This window comes from Thermobia domestica, chromosome 7 (genome assembly GCF_964235325.1).
Source record: "Thermobia domestica chromosome 7, izTheDome1.hap1.1, whole genome shotgun sequence".
NCBI classification, from domain to species: Eukaryota; Metazoa; Arthropoda; class Insecta; order Zygentoma; family Lepismatidae; genus Thermobia; species Thermobia domestica.
In genome coordinates this window covers 87,927,861-87,945,905 of record NC_137460.1, presented here as the reverse complement: position 1 = coordinate 87,945,905, position 18,045 = coordinate 87,927,861, and the positions used below count along the sequence as shown (strand labels likewise).

Here is an 18,045-nt window from a genome sequence, read left to right as displayed (position 1 = left end):
ATAGTTCTCGGCATAGCTGAGATAAATAGTAACACTCCGGCCATTCAAATACACCTTTGGCCCCCATCGTCTTTGCGTACAGGGGGGGGGGCTAAAAATAACATATGTACAAAATTACTATATTAGTGTCGAATCGATAGTTTTCGGTATCGGTAAGCTGTTTGGTAATAGTCCAGATGGCATTTAAGTCAAAGTTTATGAAGAAAGGACATATCGGCTGGTTCGAGAATTGACAGGGATAACGTTGAAGAGGTTGTTCTTCATTGTTTATTTATCTAATTCATATTGACAGAGGTAAATCCGACGGGATTTTCCTTCCTTATTTATTGATTTCACTTGTTTCTTTACTCTCACATATGATACATTTCATAAACCTTATCCTCCTCGTGTGAAGAACGGGTATTTCAGTTAGTTGTAAAAATGAAATGAATCATTCTCTGTAACATTATTTAAGAAACGTAAATTTTCTGCAATTCAAATCAATCTTTACAGCGGATTCAAAATGAAAGTTAATTAAAATTTGTTCAAACAAAGGTAATGCATTATAAATGCTTATTCTTTAGTTTTCTCTTGTGTTAAAATTTTATGTGTCGGGGTGAGGGCGACCATTTAAACCGGCCCTAAATACACATACGAATATATATTCTTACATATGTTAGTAAGGATAAGGTTATATGTAATAATTTATTCTTTTTTTTAACTTTAATAATTAAAAAGAAAATACAAAAATTCCAGCAAGTTCGTATGTGATACAGGCCTATGTGAAATATTTTACAATTGTATCTACATCTATCAATTTCCTTTTTCTTTTCTTTTTTTAAATGTTTTCTTTGTTCAAGTCGAAAATGAAATTGTGATTCTTGCTGGTTGTTTGGAACTGGATCCAATTGAGAATCGGTCTTGGAATGAACGACTTGTAATCACATTGAACTGATACTGATCTTCCACCACCACGAACGACTAGGAAAGTTTGAAAGAAAGTTTTCGACAGAATCTAAGCATGTCACGAACGTTATTAAGCGACAGATGGAAGAAGGGTTCTTTTGGTGTATTTCGAGTGCTTCATAATCAAAACTGCCACTTCTTGAAAATATTCGGTGGGAAATGAAACATTAATTAAATATTTATTTCAGAGAAATTAAACAAAAGTTTAGTTGCTCCAACTTCTTAAAACCGTAGTTTCTCTTTGAATGTTTTCTCTACATGTGCTTTTCATAGTGGTAACGTGTGGTGTATAGATATGAATAGGCAAAATGAAAGAAGAAGAGGTGGATAATAAAGAAGATTGGGAAATTTATAGAATACTTTGTGAAGAAGGGAAGGAAAATCATATCAATACACAGGTAAGGATTAAAAACTTCTTTCTACTTAATGGAACTATTAACTAACATTGTGGCTTTTTTTTTTTAAAAAAAAAAAAAAAGAAGTTTATCGCCACAGAAAAGCACCCGCTAGTGGTTGCTACCCTCTGCCTTTAACAAATCAGGAAATAACTGGTTAAGTCTTATTAACACTACCTTGCCGTTATTTGGATCATATAGTGAAACTAAGAAATTATATTTTCAACGCCTATTTGCAACCATTAATTACTGTAAACGTGTAGAAAAACAAAAAATACAAGCAAAACCGTCATTGCCCCAATCCCAGGTCATATGAGTTTGTGGTAGACAACATCTTGTCTTTGGATTTCTTCGGGGTTCTCCCGTTTTCTTCCACATTCTCATTCTATCGAATCATTCCATAATTAGGGATGCGCACGAGACGAGTCGAGGCAGGATTTTCCTGACAAAATTTGAGTCGAGATACGGCTCTTCCAATAGAGAAATATACATTTTTCGAGTCGAGACATCACTTTTACAGCTCATTTTCGAGACGAGACAGCCACAAATCTTGTTTCGTGCGCATCCCTATCCATAATCATTCACTTTCATTATTCATATGTCTCCTTTAGCTAGGGCTGCCAGATTTATGTATTTTGTACGGACAGTTTGTATTTTGAGTTGTGTCCGTGTCTGTATCGTACTCTTAAAAAGGTAACAAAATTGCCGTACTTTTGTTTTGGACTGGAATACTAGAGTAATTAGTTACTATTCCCTTACCACTGCACCAATTACACGCTCATCAAGAAAAGTAACGGGAGCTTTCACCTCTTTCATTTTAAAGATATGTGAGAGACTGTAAGCTCTATGACAGAATCGCAGCAACTTGTGAGTTGAGTTTACGAACTACGGAATTGTGAGCGAGGAGAAAATCCTCTCCGGGATGTACTTGAACCTGAACCCACAAACCGGGGGTGGTGTATATATTTCCTGAAAGCTTGGGGTCAAAGTAAGATCAAAACTGGTTACCAAAATTGGGGAGGTCTCAAGCATTCCGCTTGAGGGCAGCACGTTACTCATTTTTATTAAAATTTTTAAGCGTGTCCATAAAGTCCGTTGCAACCCTGAAAAATCTGAAACGGTGAGAACGATACGAAAACAGAAAAATATGTCTTTTATCATTTCAAAAGTACAACGTATCAAAGAAAGTTAATTGTCCCAGCAGTAGCGTCATTTCAGATTTAGCTTGGGGGGGAAGACCTCTCGATATAAATAAAATTTCACGCTTTTCACTTACTTACTATTATTCTATTGATAAAATCTATACAAATCTCAAACTCAGGGGGGGCAAATGCCCCTCCCTGCCCCCCTAAATGACGCCCCTGTGTCCCAGGATCCCCCGCAGGGTCCCAGATAGGGTCCAACTCAAATTTTTTAAATGGAAAGGGGGTCAACTTGCACATCGTATGAAAGTTGGTCTCAAATGGAAGAAGATAAATCAAGTCTCGACTCTCTACGATAAGCCTGTGCAAAATAGTGGAGAGTCAAAATATCAACACAATCTTCATTGCAAAGTATATGGCCACTCATATGAATCTGAAACGGTGGGATAGGTGTAAAAACAAAAACACGGATATGTCATTATTTCAAAAGTATAATGATTCAAAGTAAAAAAATGTTTCAGGGTCCCAGACGGGGTCCAACTCAAAATGTTGAAATGGGAATTTACAGATAGGAAATTCTTGCCAGGCATAGTTCAGATTGTTTATAATTTGTGATTTAATTGTCTTCTTGCTGTAAGACTTAGACCCTACTATAGTAGACAGTTGATTTACTATAATTTCCGAGAGGTGATATGTTATTATTATTTAAATATTGGAAATCTTTTCAATAATCTCTTGTGGATTGGTCTAATTAATCCTAATAATAAGCAGGAAGTGTGTCAGCTCTACCTATGCATTCTGTGCATCACACTAATTCTAATAATACACAATTATGTTAACAGATGTCGCTACTTACGTTATCGCTTGTTTGCGTGAGAAGACTGAATGTTATTATGTTAACTTAGCCATTTTGCATCATGCTTATTGCTTTGAATTTGTGAATATTATATATATACATATCTTGAATTTCGTTCGGGTATTAAACTGTGCAGGCAGTTGCTGATTTAAAACTGCTAGTATATAATTTAATAAAAATTTCTTCTTTCAAAATTTGAAAACTAAGTACCGGTACCTATATTAACATTGATTCCGTTTCACTATCTAAGAAATGTATTGAATATAGTATAATACTGTATGTTAGTAGTGATTTTGCTGTTACCAATAAAATAGTTGAAGTCTGTGTTAATAATCGGCCTTCGCTCTTATATTGCTCTCTAAGATATCACTCTGTCTTACGAAATAGTTGCCTTTGTGTGTATTAATATGCTGACATGAGCGTTCTTCATCTTGCCGACATATGTATTCGTGTGCATATGTTATGTCAATACGTTATACCTGACGTTAAAAATAGAGAAAAATAAAGAAATAGGCCCTAATTTTGAAATATGACGTAAGTGCGAAGTCCTCACATAGTTATCAGTAGAGACCGGATGTTTAGAAACTAAAAACCTGTAAAATAGGCAGGCAAATAGGCACTAAAATTTTTAAAAATAGGCACTAAATAGGCACTAAAATGTAACTCGAAATAATGAAAATAAATACTCAATACCATTAAAAAATAGATTCAGGTCATAGATAATGTTCAAAGAATATAGAAACATACTTGTTTGTTAATATTTTCTTTTATTGTACAGATAAAAACGAAGCTTGTTATGCATTCCATACTGGGTGAACCTTAAAGATCTGCACATACTTCGAGAGGTGATTCGTGATATCAAAAGAAGACCTGTTACATGTTGTGGAATTCCGGGTCGTGTACGAGTGACAGGAGTGCCATCTTGGAATTGAAAATCGAATCCTGGCAATTGGAACAAGACATAAAAGTGGTGTTTCCTAACATTCAAGAGAACATTTTGTTTTCTTTACATGTCACGAATCATCTGTCGAAGTATGTGCACGATTTTCGATTCGAAGTTGGCACCCCTGTCACTCGTACACGACGAGGAATTCGACTAAACACAAAGGACTTTTTGTCTTCTTTTGATGTCATTAATCACCTCCCAAAGTATGTGCACATCATTGAAGTTCACCCTGTATGTACATTGTAACGTAGCACTTGCTTATACTTACAAACACTTATTATACGTATATACGTGTATATTATTAATGTTGTATAAATTATATATTTTCCCAATGAAGGCTTATTTTAAAGAAAATGCATAGAATAGGCAAGATTAGGCACTAAAGCAATTATTTAGGCAGCAAAGGTCGAAATAGGCAAAATAGGCACAATAAAATTGCCTTAAATCGAAGCTATAATCCCCCACATAAACTTTAAAACGTTATTTTTGATCATATCTTTAATATTAAATAATAGGCATTTTGCCTAACATCCGGTCTCTAGTTATCAGATACTAAAATACATCAATATTTACCTTCTATAGTCCTCTAATTTTATTTTATCTCAAGAAGAGAGCTTGCATAGAAAACTGTAGTCTGATAGTTTTTCGTGTTGTTTGAATGAAGTTGGCTCTGTATCGTGATAATAGTGCAATTAATTTAAGAATTGCTTAGTAATAATTCGCACAACTGACTTAACGGACAATTAATTTGACGTAACAAATATGCATTTAAAACTACACAAAGTTTACTGTTTTTCTCTGGATCATGTTCAACCATCATCATTATTATCTTTACTGAGTATAGTCATTTTCCATCCCTAATAGGCCTATTATATAAAATGTATTAGGATCACGCAGTGAGACTTATAATATCGTGTTAGTACATCCACTCGTCCGTCTGTTACTCTGCACAATAACTCTTGAACAGATGCGAATTTTAAAATTCTATTCTTTGAAATAGATAACTAGTGTGATTATCTCCGCGGTCCCCGCTAAGTTCGTTAATCAAGGAAATTCATTAACGGATAACGACGAGTTTAACGGTAGCTATCTCTAGCCCATGTTCCGTGCATGTAAGCGATTTTTTAAAATTATTTTTTGCAACAGATAGCTAGAGCGATTATCCATTAACATCTTAACGGTAACGATGACTATCCATATCTTACACATGAAGAGAGCTTGCGGGATCCTCTTTACAGTCTTTACCACAGACTATTTTAATTATCTTCCGAAACGGACGGTCCTCGCCGTTCTTTATTCGATAGCTTTTAAAACCACCGTCTTCAGGTATTTATTGATTTAAATTACCCGTATATTTAAAGCGGTACACGACGTAACCATTCTAACGAACTGTAAAGTGGTACCAGTAAGCTTTGTTTCTTTAATGCTTATTGAATGTTCTTCAATAGATTTATCAATTTAATTCCTAGGCACATTGTTCGCTTGAATGTAGCCACATTACAACAATAAATGTTTTTTTTTTTAATTTAAAAATTTAGTAAGAATGCTACAAATGATAAATTTAGTAAGAATGATATATAGGCTACATTATATATAACATAATTTTAAACACCTGCATTGTTGTTACAATGTGGATAGATTGAAGCATTCGAGGTATTAAATTAATAAATTTATTGAAGAATATTCAATAAGCATTAATATATATTACTCAAGACCTACTAGAAACGCTGTTTTTTGTGAATATAATACGATTTCATGTGCATAAGATAACATATCAATTATATTCACATCTAAATAATCTTGCTAGACTAGGGTGACCAAATCGTCAACTAGAAAAAAAGGGACACCTTTTATTTTTGGATAGGTTGCTCCCCTAAATATTTTTTTAGCCTCTTTGTTCTCTCTCTTTTTGTATCTTTCATTAAAAAAGGGTGGAGGGCAAATTTACACTTTTTTCGTTTTAAAATATATTGAAAAGGTTGTGGAATTAGTTAAATAACAAGTAACTATCAGCACCTAACAAGAAATGAAAATATAAAATAATGAAATATTTGGAAACATTAGTAAAAATTTATGAAACATTTTATCAATTATTAAAATGAAAAATATGAGGTATGTTCATGAGAATAATGTAATGCAAAACATGAGTTCATTTCATGAGAATACTTAACTGTTGTCCCAGTCATCTTTAAAACTTTCTTCTTTTCTAATAAGTTTACGAAGTTATAACAACAATCATTTTGAAATTGTATAGTACTTGAAGAATTGCAGAAAGGGTCTCCACTACCATTTTGTTTCTTTCGTTTGTCTATTGAATGTTCATGAGCGAAAATATTCTTTCAGTATTGTTCAGTATTGCCATTATGAGCAGGGATCGCAAACACATATTGGTATACCTTTAAAGATTCAGAGTGCTGTTCAGACCTAGTATGGATATTGAAAAAAACAAACCCACTTCTCGGGACACAATAGTATTTTTTTTTAATTTTCCTTTCTCCACTTGTTTATATTGTTATTAACAAAATCCTTCAACGAAGCCACGTGATTGAAAAAGAATAATTTATTTCAATACTTTTCTCTTTGAAGTAAGCAAGACTATTTTCAACCTGCCCCCAACTGAGGATGTTCAACAGCATCCATTTGAATATTGGAAAAAGTAGGGAACGATACACTCCATTTCGTTAGATATTCAATGCAAATTTCATAAAATTCATTAACTTTATTTTTGAAGTTGACTTTGTCTTGTTGCGTATTTTCATTCCTTTTAAGAACGGATTTTACATTAAATAATAAAAAACTGTTCCTCTTTTCTTTTAGACATAGCTTTAAGCATGCCTTCCATCATTGACATCCACAACACTTGTTTTTGCACTTCCTTTCAATTTTCTTAATTCCGTGGTGGAAGATACTAAGCTGGTTATGGATAAACTATGAAATTAGAATAAACTATAGGTATGTTTCACTTAAAGGATTATTGTCAATTATTGTCTAGTCAAATTACGGAAACACTGTACTGTACTGATGACAGCGCCTCAATCTTCCACGCTCAAAACAGAGAGCAAAATCAGTTGAGTTGATTTTGAGTTTAACGTCCCTTTCAGCAGCGAGGCTATATGAGACGGGACCTACTGATTAACGTGGAATCCGAACCACATGAGCTCCCGTCGGGAATCGAATCTGAGTCTCCCACGCCAAAGGCGCGTACGCTAACAGTTTAACCACGAAAGAGCTCGAGAGCAAAAACAGCTTATATCTGTTCTTCATAAGGCTTTCAGTCCCTTGCACTGTCATCTGCGGAGTGGAAGTCTTGGAGTGAGGAGATCTGGGAGGGAAAACAGTGCAGCCACCACATCCACCATCACAAACATCGTTAGCTTAGGAAATAATATAAATTAGAAAATTTTAGCGACTGGAAAGTGTTTCTGTACCCAATGTAAATACGGGACATTGAGGTGTCCCAGGAGATTTTTTCGGGACACCGGGAATGGTAATGAAAAAACGGGACAATCCCGTTTTTACGGGACGTTTGGTCACCCTATGCTAGACACATACACTGAGAAAAAAAAATGTAGGTGGCATACTTAAAAACGTAGGTTACATTCGTAATTCCTGTAGTTTCTGGACTTAACGTACAACCGTATATAACATCCTGCAACAAACGTATAGCTGAAAAAGTATGTATTATACGTACTGTCTGCATAAGTGCAATGACGTCATTCGTGTGACGTCATCTACAGTAACAAGTATATACGGAGGTGATATCTAGCTTTGTGACGTCAGGACCATATACAGCATATTAGTTAACAATGATGACACACACTGACTCTCAGGACGAAGCATAATTTCAAGAAGTATGTATTATACGCTGTGTACCTATGTTTCTTGCGTTCAACCCCGAGACAGCATCTATATTGTACTTATGCCCCATACGTACGACTAGATACAGTATACGTATTGTACGTATGTATTATACAGATTTTCCTTATGTCGCACACAGCTTGTTCAGATACAGCATACAGAATATCCGTATGCACCATACAGAGTGCACATATGTAGCTTACAGACTGTCTGCATGCAGCATATAAATGATACGTACGTCGCGTACAGGTTGGCCGTATGTAATGTATGGATTGGGTGTATGTAGCTTATAGGTTGTTTGTATGAAGTATATGGATTTTACGTATGTCGCATACGTATTGCCTTTTTGTAATATACGGATTGGACGTATGCAGTATATAGATTATACGTATGTTTCTTGCGTTCAACCCCGAGACAGCATCTATATTATACTTATGCCCCGTACGCATGACTAGATACAGTATACGTATTGTACGTATGTATTATACAGATTTTCCTTATGTCGCACACAGCTTATCCGTATGCACCATACAGAGTGCACATATGTAGCTTACAGACTGTTTGCATGCAGCATATAGATTATACTTATGTCGCGTACAGGTTGGCCATATGTTATGTATGGATTGGATGTATGTAGCTAATTGGTTGTCTATATGAAATATACGGATTTTACCTGTATCGCATACGTATTGCCTTCTTGTAATATATGGATTGGACATTTTTAGGATCTAGATTGTGCGTATAGTGCACCATTATTAAAGAGCTGCAACATACTGCAAAATGCATGATACATTCTTACTGTAATGTTGTCAAATATTGTTTTACACTGCATGAAAACAAAAATAGCTTAAAATATGGTTGATCTCCTTTGTGCCAATAATAATAAAATTAACAATACTACACTTTTCAAATTTTAGTTTGGAGCAGTGAAACTGTCCAAGGAAATGTATTTGCCTGCAGGGTGTCCTATAAGTATGGACTTCCTGCTAATTCGTTGGAAAGCTACTGCGAAGCCAAGTGTTGAAAAGTGACGAGCGTTAATTTTAGAAATATTCGCAGAAAGGCGGTTAACCATGTTAAACTATTTTAGTTTTCATACAGAGTAAATCAATATGTGACAATATTAGACCTACTGTAAAAATTTATCATACGTTTTGCAGTAAGTTAGTTGCACCACTTCAATAATAATGCAAAATTCACAACAATGTATAATTCTATATTCAAACTCAAACAAGATTTACGTACAATCATTTATTAAGCTGCTGTTATCCATTGCTTATACTATATAGAGACGACTTCCATATCTTCTTTTCCATAATAGTATCTTCCAAAATACAGAAGTTATTGCCACAAGAAGCCTGAATAGAATTTTTCAGAAAACTTCTCTGTACATTTTAACAGATAAGTTATTTTTTTTTTAAATATAGATATAATTAAAAATATGAGAGCCACATAACGACATCCCACACCTTAACACTGTGCACCTGTTCAACGTGGCGAAGCAAAATACAGGCGTCATCCAGCTTAGTGCCACGGGCGAGAGAAGTGAATGCGGGCATTGTGATACTGCATACAGAAGCAGGATTCTTTTGGAAAGAAAATATCCAATCTCTTCATAATCAACTCTATTCTAGTATCCCATACCTACGCTCTGTAATAACTCACGCCACACCACCTTTCGCTTACCATTTAAATATGACTGACTGGTTTTCACTTGCTGTCACTATATGACATAACTGGTACTTCTTCGTGGCACTTATACTAATGAACTGTAACCTTCCATGCTCCACGCACTGTAAATTTGGACTTCCAACGATGTCGTCTTAGTGTTGCACTTTTAATGGAGAACAGTAACTTTCTCATACATCCTTAAAGAGTGATGATTCTTGAAGTTACGTGTAAGATACAAGTGTACAGCATATATACGCAAGAATTTAAAACTTACATCAAACTGCATCTTCAAAGTACGAAATAAAGTACAGATTTCAGCAGTAAATGCAACATTGAATTCAGCCAAATGATAAATAGAAAACTCATGCACACTCAGCATTGTTCGTTGTGGATACTGCCTATGACTCAGACAATTGTATCTCATTTCGTGTCGTTTTTCTCACTTGTTTAATACCAAGTACCATGCATAACAGAACGCACGTTAGTCATCAGGCTGCATGAGTGAAATCCTTAAACGCTCCTACTGACCTGCGATGATGGCAGCACTAGAAAAGTTACAAAGTTATGAAACGAACATGGAACACCTGATACAAAGTATAGCGATGTGCAAAGTACCCCATTCTCATGACTTGGATAAAGGATAATTCTGGATGTTGATTTGTTCAGAAAGTAAACGATAATTCTTTATTATTTATTTATATTGTATTATACATTTTGTTACAAATCTTTCCAGTTTACACAACTTTACCGTTAAGATTATTACCAATTTTACAAAGAATCTAACAAAATCTCGTTTCCTTGGGACATTTACATTACTTCAAAAATTAGATCTGAACACATTGCCCCTACCTGGAATTCGAAAATAATTCACATCTGGTGCCAACAAAACAAAAATAACTTAGACATTGACAAACTACACAAGCCAAAATACATTTTCAAATATCCTTGTCCTAAAATTCAAGTATTATACCTGCAAAAGAGTTTCCAAAAAAGATAACCAGGTAAAGAACAAATTAAAGAAATTGTTTATTTCCACAATAATCAGTACTGTGAACAAAGTTTTTTTTTTTTTTTTAATAGGCAGCAAATACAGGGACAATGATTAAAAGGAATCAAAAAACTAAATTAAATCACTGAATAATTTCCAGCAATTGTTCTCTAAATAATGCAAAACTTAATAGATGTTAAAGTAAGAATTCGGTAACCGTAATAAAAATGGTGCTGACTACATATCTAGAGGAAGAATATATTTAACTAAAGTAATATGCAGACACAAGGTAAGCCACTTTTCTTACATATGTGCCCTATAACTTCTACAAGTAGATATGTTTCACTACCTTGTTATTTCTTTTTTCAATAGTTTACCTAATATCGTGTGTTTTGGATTCCATCTTAAGTGCGGTCTATTCCAAGTACCATCGTTCCTATTAGTTACTTAAAAATGAACGGTAACTTTATTCGTTTTGTTCATTATGGTATGTAAACTAGTTTATAGGCGATCTAACAGTTACATAGAGACTATGATCGGACATAACTGTAAATGTGTTTGGTATGTACGTCATCAGATCACTATAACGAAGCCAAACAGATTCATTCTTTTTTGAAACTTTATATGCAAAGAAGTGTAGGTCAAAATCATTAGTTTCGAACAAAGAACATAATAAAAATATTCTTTCATCGTCAGTAACCCATATATCCGTTATTTGGGCAAATATAGGTAAACAGTTTTCAGTGCACAGATCAACAGTAACAACAGAAGAAACATCTAATTTAACACCTTTAATTCTTACCCAGGCTACAGAATATATCACAGGATTCGATGTCAGAAAAAAACTTTTGTTTCAGCAAACTAGTGATGATAGTTTCCACTTTTCGCTTTTTTCCACAAATGAAAGAGCACACAGGTTTATTTTTTAAAATCATGTCGTTCAATATTAGTTGGTTTTTCATTGCAATTGTTTTGCATATGTTCACACGGCTCGAAGACGCCCTGGCAGCAATTTTAGAAATTTTATGTTTGGCCTCAAACCTCATTGTCCACACTTGGGTCAAAGGTCCAAACTTAAGAAGCATACTAGGATAGTGTAAAAGAAAATGGAATTTTGGTTTTAGCGAACTTTTAGTAAGGTTGCAATATGTCTCATTAAGATCTGCTATTAAATATGTCAGTTGCTCAGACGTATCATTATAAACCCTCTTATTTAACAATCTATCCAAAATTCTACGTAACGCTGTATACAAATTACACACTTCATTTTTTCTTGGAACATAATAGCCAAAAAGTAAACCAAAATACCTAACTAATGTAACCATTTCAGAAGCAGACGTTCTAAGTTTCAAGTTGGATCCTTCCACTGTTAATGCATTCACAGGTTTGGACGAAGAATCCGGACCGTAATCAAAATTAAACAATCGAGCTTGTACAATATTCAATGGAACTAGTTTCGTCTCTTGAACTAAATAAGTAATAACAAAATTCATTACGTAACGACAACAACCTTCTAAGTAGTCATGTAAAATATCTACTCCTACATTATCAAAAAGTTTAAATCCATTTAAATTAAGGAAAACACATTTCTCCTTGATACCTGTTCTCGACGTATCATTTAAGAGTAAATGTTGCTCATAATTTTCTATGCTCCTCAATGACGTTTTATCTTCATACAACATACTTTGCATCTGCTGTTTGCTACAAGTACAGATTCTACAGTAATAATTTGCCACAAAGTTCTCCACAAAACCCAATATGCCATTTAAGGCTAAATTATCGCCACATAAACACAAAACATGAAACTTAATAGCTCCGCTGAAAACATCGGTGGCCACTGATACACCCGTATGGTTTAATTCATTGAGTATTTCAATTATTTTTTGGAAAACTATGTTGTTTCCAAATTTGTTCCTGTCAGATGAATGGAACAATGCGAGAAGGAAAATGTGATTCAAAAGGGAAGCGTAGTGAGTGGGGAGACAGGGCAACGACAAGTAAATTGCACCTAATTTATGAATAGTAGCATGACTACCAAGAGGATTCCCAATCTCAAAATCGTCGAAATACAGTATCATGGGAAGGTGAAGGTAATTTTCTTCACTTGTGTTCAGTACATCTTTCCAAATTTTCGCCTGCACAATGTTTTCTAAACAGATTGCATCATTTTCTAAATACTTTAAATATTGTAAGGTTTCAAATAAGACTTTATTAATTGAAAAAAATTTTTGAAGAACAACATTGATAGGTATAAGCTGCATTGTACAAGGTATAGATACAAAACCGACACCATCTCCTGAACGTTTGGACTCCATACGTTGCCCAATTGTAATTTCTATGGGAGCAATGTACGTTTCCAAACGTTCAAAGAATTGAAGACGTTTATATTCTGAACGAAGATCCGTTACACATGCAGCATGTGATGACAACACTTTTTCGAAGCATTCTTGAATGTATCTTGGAACATTATCTCTACCAACCATATTATAAAATTCGGTTTCAAGAATATTTTTTGAGGCATGTAAAAAATTATTCAAGTTTTCCACAATGAACTGAATTGTAGAACGAGGAATAAGTGGCATTGCATGCAGTGATGATACAAATTGTGCTATAGCGTTTTCTTTGGTTATTTCATGAACAAAATCTTGCGTGGGTGTAGAAGGGGTATCAGAAAGTACAATATTTAGGTTTGATTGGGAATCAATGACTGATGGGGACGAAGTACATGTTGAATGGACTCTAACTAAGTGTCTTTTAAGAGTAACTCCCGATGAAAAGAGGCGAAAGCACCTTCTTTCACCGCAACGGAAATCCCTCGTACCAGTAGTTAACTTCCTGCAGTAAATTCTCATGTGCTTTATTAAGTTAGATACTACAGGGAATTTCTTCGCACATCCGTAACACGTATACCTTTTATGTAATAGTTAAGAGGCAAAGATCCGCTAGTAAGTTCCTCACTGCTTGATTTATACGATCGAATTTTGTTTCTATGTTGTAAAATCCTCTCTGTATGACGAGCCAAATATCTGATGCTTCTTCTGGGTATTGAGCACCAACGGACTGAAAAATTTTGAAAGCAACATCTACAGCTTGGATTACACTGTGCATGGAATAATATGTGTTATCCACTACAACATACACTCCCTTCACTTCCGTAAGATTGTCACCAACAAATAACACAAGGGGCTGGAAAGACCGTCCAAGACGTTGGAGTTTGTTCCTTCGGGATTCAACGCACACCTGTACGTCATCTCCTGATGCAACTTGAGTTATGAATCCATCTCTTATTTCTGAGCGCGATGGTTTCCATGTTGTAAATCCTCTCTTCCGTCTGCAGGGCGGAATTCCAATTATGTAAGGAATTAACAAAAGGGCCACTAGACTCCTTGAGTCAGGATCTTGATCTGAAAAGAACAACAGTAGTTATAATCGGGTCGTTCAGTGTGAAAGTAAACTAGAGCTAAATTATAATCGACACTTCTGAGTATTTCAGTTACCGGTAACTGACAAACATTGGTGATAACTAAGAGGGAACTAATTGAAAGAATTAAATAAAATCACTATTGAATGATGCGAAGAATAATTTCAGAAATACGAAGATAAGCGACCAGCCGATATTTACTGATAACACCAGTCATAGTAAAGAAAAATTACACGCTATTATGGTTGGATGTCGAAACATTTTCTCATTCTATTTTTTACCTACTATGACTAATATGGTTTTATTATTCAATGATTTCAAGCCAAGAGTTCCAATGAGTTATCTTAACACTTAATTAACAACTAGCTTCAAAATATATACCAGTGTATTGTTTAGGTCGAACTAAATCCTAGTATTATTTGACAATATTCCTTAGTCTATGAACATGTATGTGAAACTAAGCTATTTTATTGTAAAAGTGAAGGTTCACTAGTTTTCTGTTTAATTTCAGTTCTCAGTCTCTTGATTGCATTACGAATTCAGCACATGCTAAATAGCTCATTATGAACATATGTCATCCCTAGTTTTAGCTTCTAAAATCCATTCAATATCCAAGTTAGTACTTTCTAAATATATATAATTGTCCTTATTTTCTACTCTGCTGATCATGATCGTAAGTTTTCATATATGTTTTATTTACATTTTTGTTTAATGTTACACGGTAATGTTCATTAGGGTAAAAGACAGAACGACGGTAAACTAAAGTGAATGTTAAACTAAACTTTTTTGTGTGCTCTCACTGGGAATTGAACTCGAGACCACGTGCATCAAAGACGCACACACTAGTCACTAGATCAACGGAGAGGCTCTCGCCAAATGGCTTTGTGGTGAACAGTGTGCGTGGGTTTTCTCGACTTCTTAAACAATTTTACCATTTTGTTCACCACCATTAGCACAGTCTCCTTTAGCCTTGGTGCATAACGTCGAAGCCAATATCAACAGTACTGCTTCAATCAACGAAATTTCATCTGGCATCCAAAGCCTTCCTTAGAATAGAAATAATGTGACAACGAATTTAATATAAGTTCCGTAATACAACAGAACGATTAAACAAATGCCATACAAATATGGAGCAGAAACATAAGTGTACATGATAAGGAATAATAACTTTCGCATTTTGTTTTAATTTAAGATGAAACTTCATTCCTTTTCAAAGAATGATAGTTACTGGTCTAGTTGGAAAACTAGTTTATACCGCTGTGGGCCTACCAGTACCTTACCCACTCTGTCTAAGAGAGGAATAATTTTTAAACTCTTGTAAAGTACCCAGAAACAAATATATTTCGTGCTTAGGGAGCCTTTCATGGAAGCCTTTGAACAAAAATAAATAAATAAAAATAAAAAATACAAAATATTACCTACTTGTGATATGACCCACTTAAGCTGTATTAGAAATATGTAGTGTTAGGACAGAGTGGGTCCAGGTAACATGATTGTCTATGCTCGAAACGCAACTTTCAGAGATACTTCAAAATTCAAAGTAAAATTGAATTTGCATTACCTCTAATTTGTCCTATGTAATTTGAAATTTGATGATTTAATTCTGGATCCCTGGAAGTCTTTATGCGTTCTTCAGCGATATTGATTATTCTATCTCGTACTGCCACTATAGTACTGAAGAAACAGTTGTCCTTCTCTGGATAGAGGTACGAAAAATCGTGTAACAGCTGAAAAGAAAATTGTAAACATTAAAACACCAATGGAGCAAAAAAAAAAAAAAAAAAAAAGTACATATGTTCAACCAACAGCGATACATACACGTACCAGTTGGACAGTCTTACGATTAATTTTTGCAGCTATTTCACAAATATTTTTGTTTATTATTGTTAATCAATATGAGATTGAAGGTAATATTTTGCAAGAAATTAATACTGTAAGAAATCCACCCACAGGTGCAATGTTGTAAGCCACAAACTTACCCGGGGATCAAACTAAGAACCCATGCACGAGAGTTAAGTACTACTGAGCCACCTAACCTAGCAACAAAACAAGTTTTAGTCTCAAGACCTGTAAAGTATTACAATCATTGAACATCTTAAAACTATTTTATTTACCTTGATTTGCAATGACTTAATGCACTGACTATGGTTTAATTCACTTATTTCATATGTAATTAGCATAATATTTTCTATCGTTTTATGGTTTTATTGTATTCTATAGGTTTATATTCGTATCATTGAATTACACGACCAAGAGTTGTATTATTGATTTTAGTTCTAAGCACGTTATTAAAGATTATTATTATTATTATTAAAAAAATTGAGTCACACATTTATAAATTATTTATGTCAATTAAAATGTATTAAAATATATTATGGCACAAGTACATGGATTTTAGTTCTGTGTGTATGAAGTTATACTTCAGAACACATAAAATAAATATACTTTTGTTATAATAAGTTAATAAATAATTCTAGTTATACCTCCAATGTGACATTTGTGTCTGTTTCACTGGTTCGTGGAGGAATAGTTGTTAATGCAAGTCATTTCTTCATTGAATGGTTGAAGTCTCCTTTTTTGACGCTTTAATTTCAGGCTACATCTAAAACTACAACTCTCACAAATACAATGGAATTGGAAATGAACTCTAAGTAATTTCAGTAGAGAAGAATGTTTCAAATTTCACTAATAGCTGAGAGAGGTTATTTTCATAATATCCTTGCAGGAAGCATTAGCAACGTTACGGATATTGTAAATGGATTCTTGGCCTCTGTGATAATTTGACTACCTTATCACTAAATTCCGGAACACTTTGCGAAAGACATAGTATTACAGTCATGCAAGTTGTTTTAATCCAACAACTTTCGAAAAAAAATTACAGGAAATTAAATACTGTACAAGTATATGAGGAAGCATCAACAAGTTTGTACAATCACCTAGAATGACGAACAACAACCCCCCTTGGACATGCATTTTATAGTTACGTCCACGTATGTGAACCATGAACATGGACTAGTTACAACTTTTTCCAGATAAACCTCTGAATGTGCGATGATTGGCAAGCTTGAAGCATGAAGCGTCATTAAATTCCTCCATCTGCAGGGGAAATCACGAAAGTAGATTCATGAAGAGAAGTCTGAGGATGAAACCCCATCCTATGAAAGGATCCAAGTGGAAACCAATTCCAAACTTACAAATGACCACCGCGGACGTCTGTAGATCTGGAAGAATCTTTCATGAATGATGTCGCCTTGATAGAGAAAGTTGAGATAATGGAAGACAGGAGGATTACCATTGAAAATGTTCTGTGTGCATAAATATGGATATGGGTCTACCTGAAATAATACTCACAACCAGCTGCATTTTCAGGAAGTGTCAATACGATGAGTGCCACGACTGCTCATTCCAGAAGGGATCGCGACGACGCTGCAAAGAAATGTTGCATCGCTGTGAGATGAAGAGGACCTTCTAGGCAGACTAATGACAACTGACGAACGCTAGGTTTATTTTTATGATCCATAAGCAAAGGAAATGAGCAAACAATGGAAACACCCCTCCTTCCAACCCTTAAAAAGACAACACAGAAGTCGGCCGCCAAAGTGATGCTTTTAGTTTTCTGAGACTGAAGGGGTCATCACGAAGATTACCTACGACAGAAACTAACTATTACCTATTATTCCCATCTCCTGACTAAGTCACGAGAGGAATTGAAGAAACGTCGTGGAGTGGCCACACAAGGGGTTCTACTGTTGGCAGACAATGTACGAGCTCGTGTCCATGAAGGCAGTGGAATTAGGATATGAAAGGTTGACCCACCAAAGTG

At 34.7% G+C, this 18,045-nt stretch overlaps 2 protein-coding genes across 7 annotated transcripts in view; one reads left to right on the top strand and one right to left on the bottom strand.

Moving 5' to 3' along the window:
* Positions 1-976: 976 nt before the first annotated feature.
* LOC145690271 (coiled-coil domain-containing protein 170-like) overlaps positions 977-18,045 on the top strand; it is a 266,079-nt gene continuing 249,010 nt past the window's right edge. For both annotated transcript variants that reach the window (XM_081765008.1, XM_081765009.1), the window contains exon 1: positions 977-1,343. In XM_081765008.1, the coding sequence (XP_081621134.1) occupies positions 1,254-1,343 (90 nt within the window). In that variant the 5' untranslated portion in view covers positions 977-1,253. The remainder of the gene's footprint in view (positions 1,344-18,045) is intronic.
* The window catches only part of LOC145690270 (uncharacterized), a 32,319-nt gene continuing 27,890 nt past the window's right edge, over positions 13,617-18,045 (bottom strand). For all 5 annotated transcript variants that reach the window (XM_081765002.1, XM_081765005.1, XM_081765003.1 and 2 more), the window contains 2 exons: positions 15,784-15,949; positions 13,617-14,205 (listed from right to left, as the gene is read on the bottom strand). In XM_081765002.1, the coding sequence (XP_081621128.1) occupies positions 13,715-14,205; positions 15,784-15,949 (657 nt within the window). In that variant the 3' untranslated portion in view covers positions 13,617-13,714. The remainder of the gene's footprint in view (positions 14,206-15,783; positions 15,950-18,045) is intronic.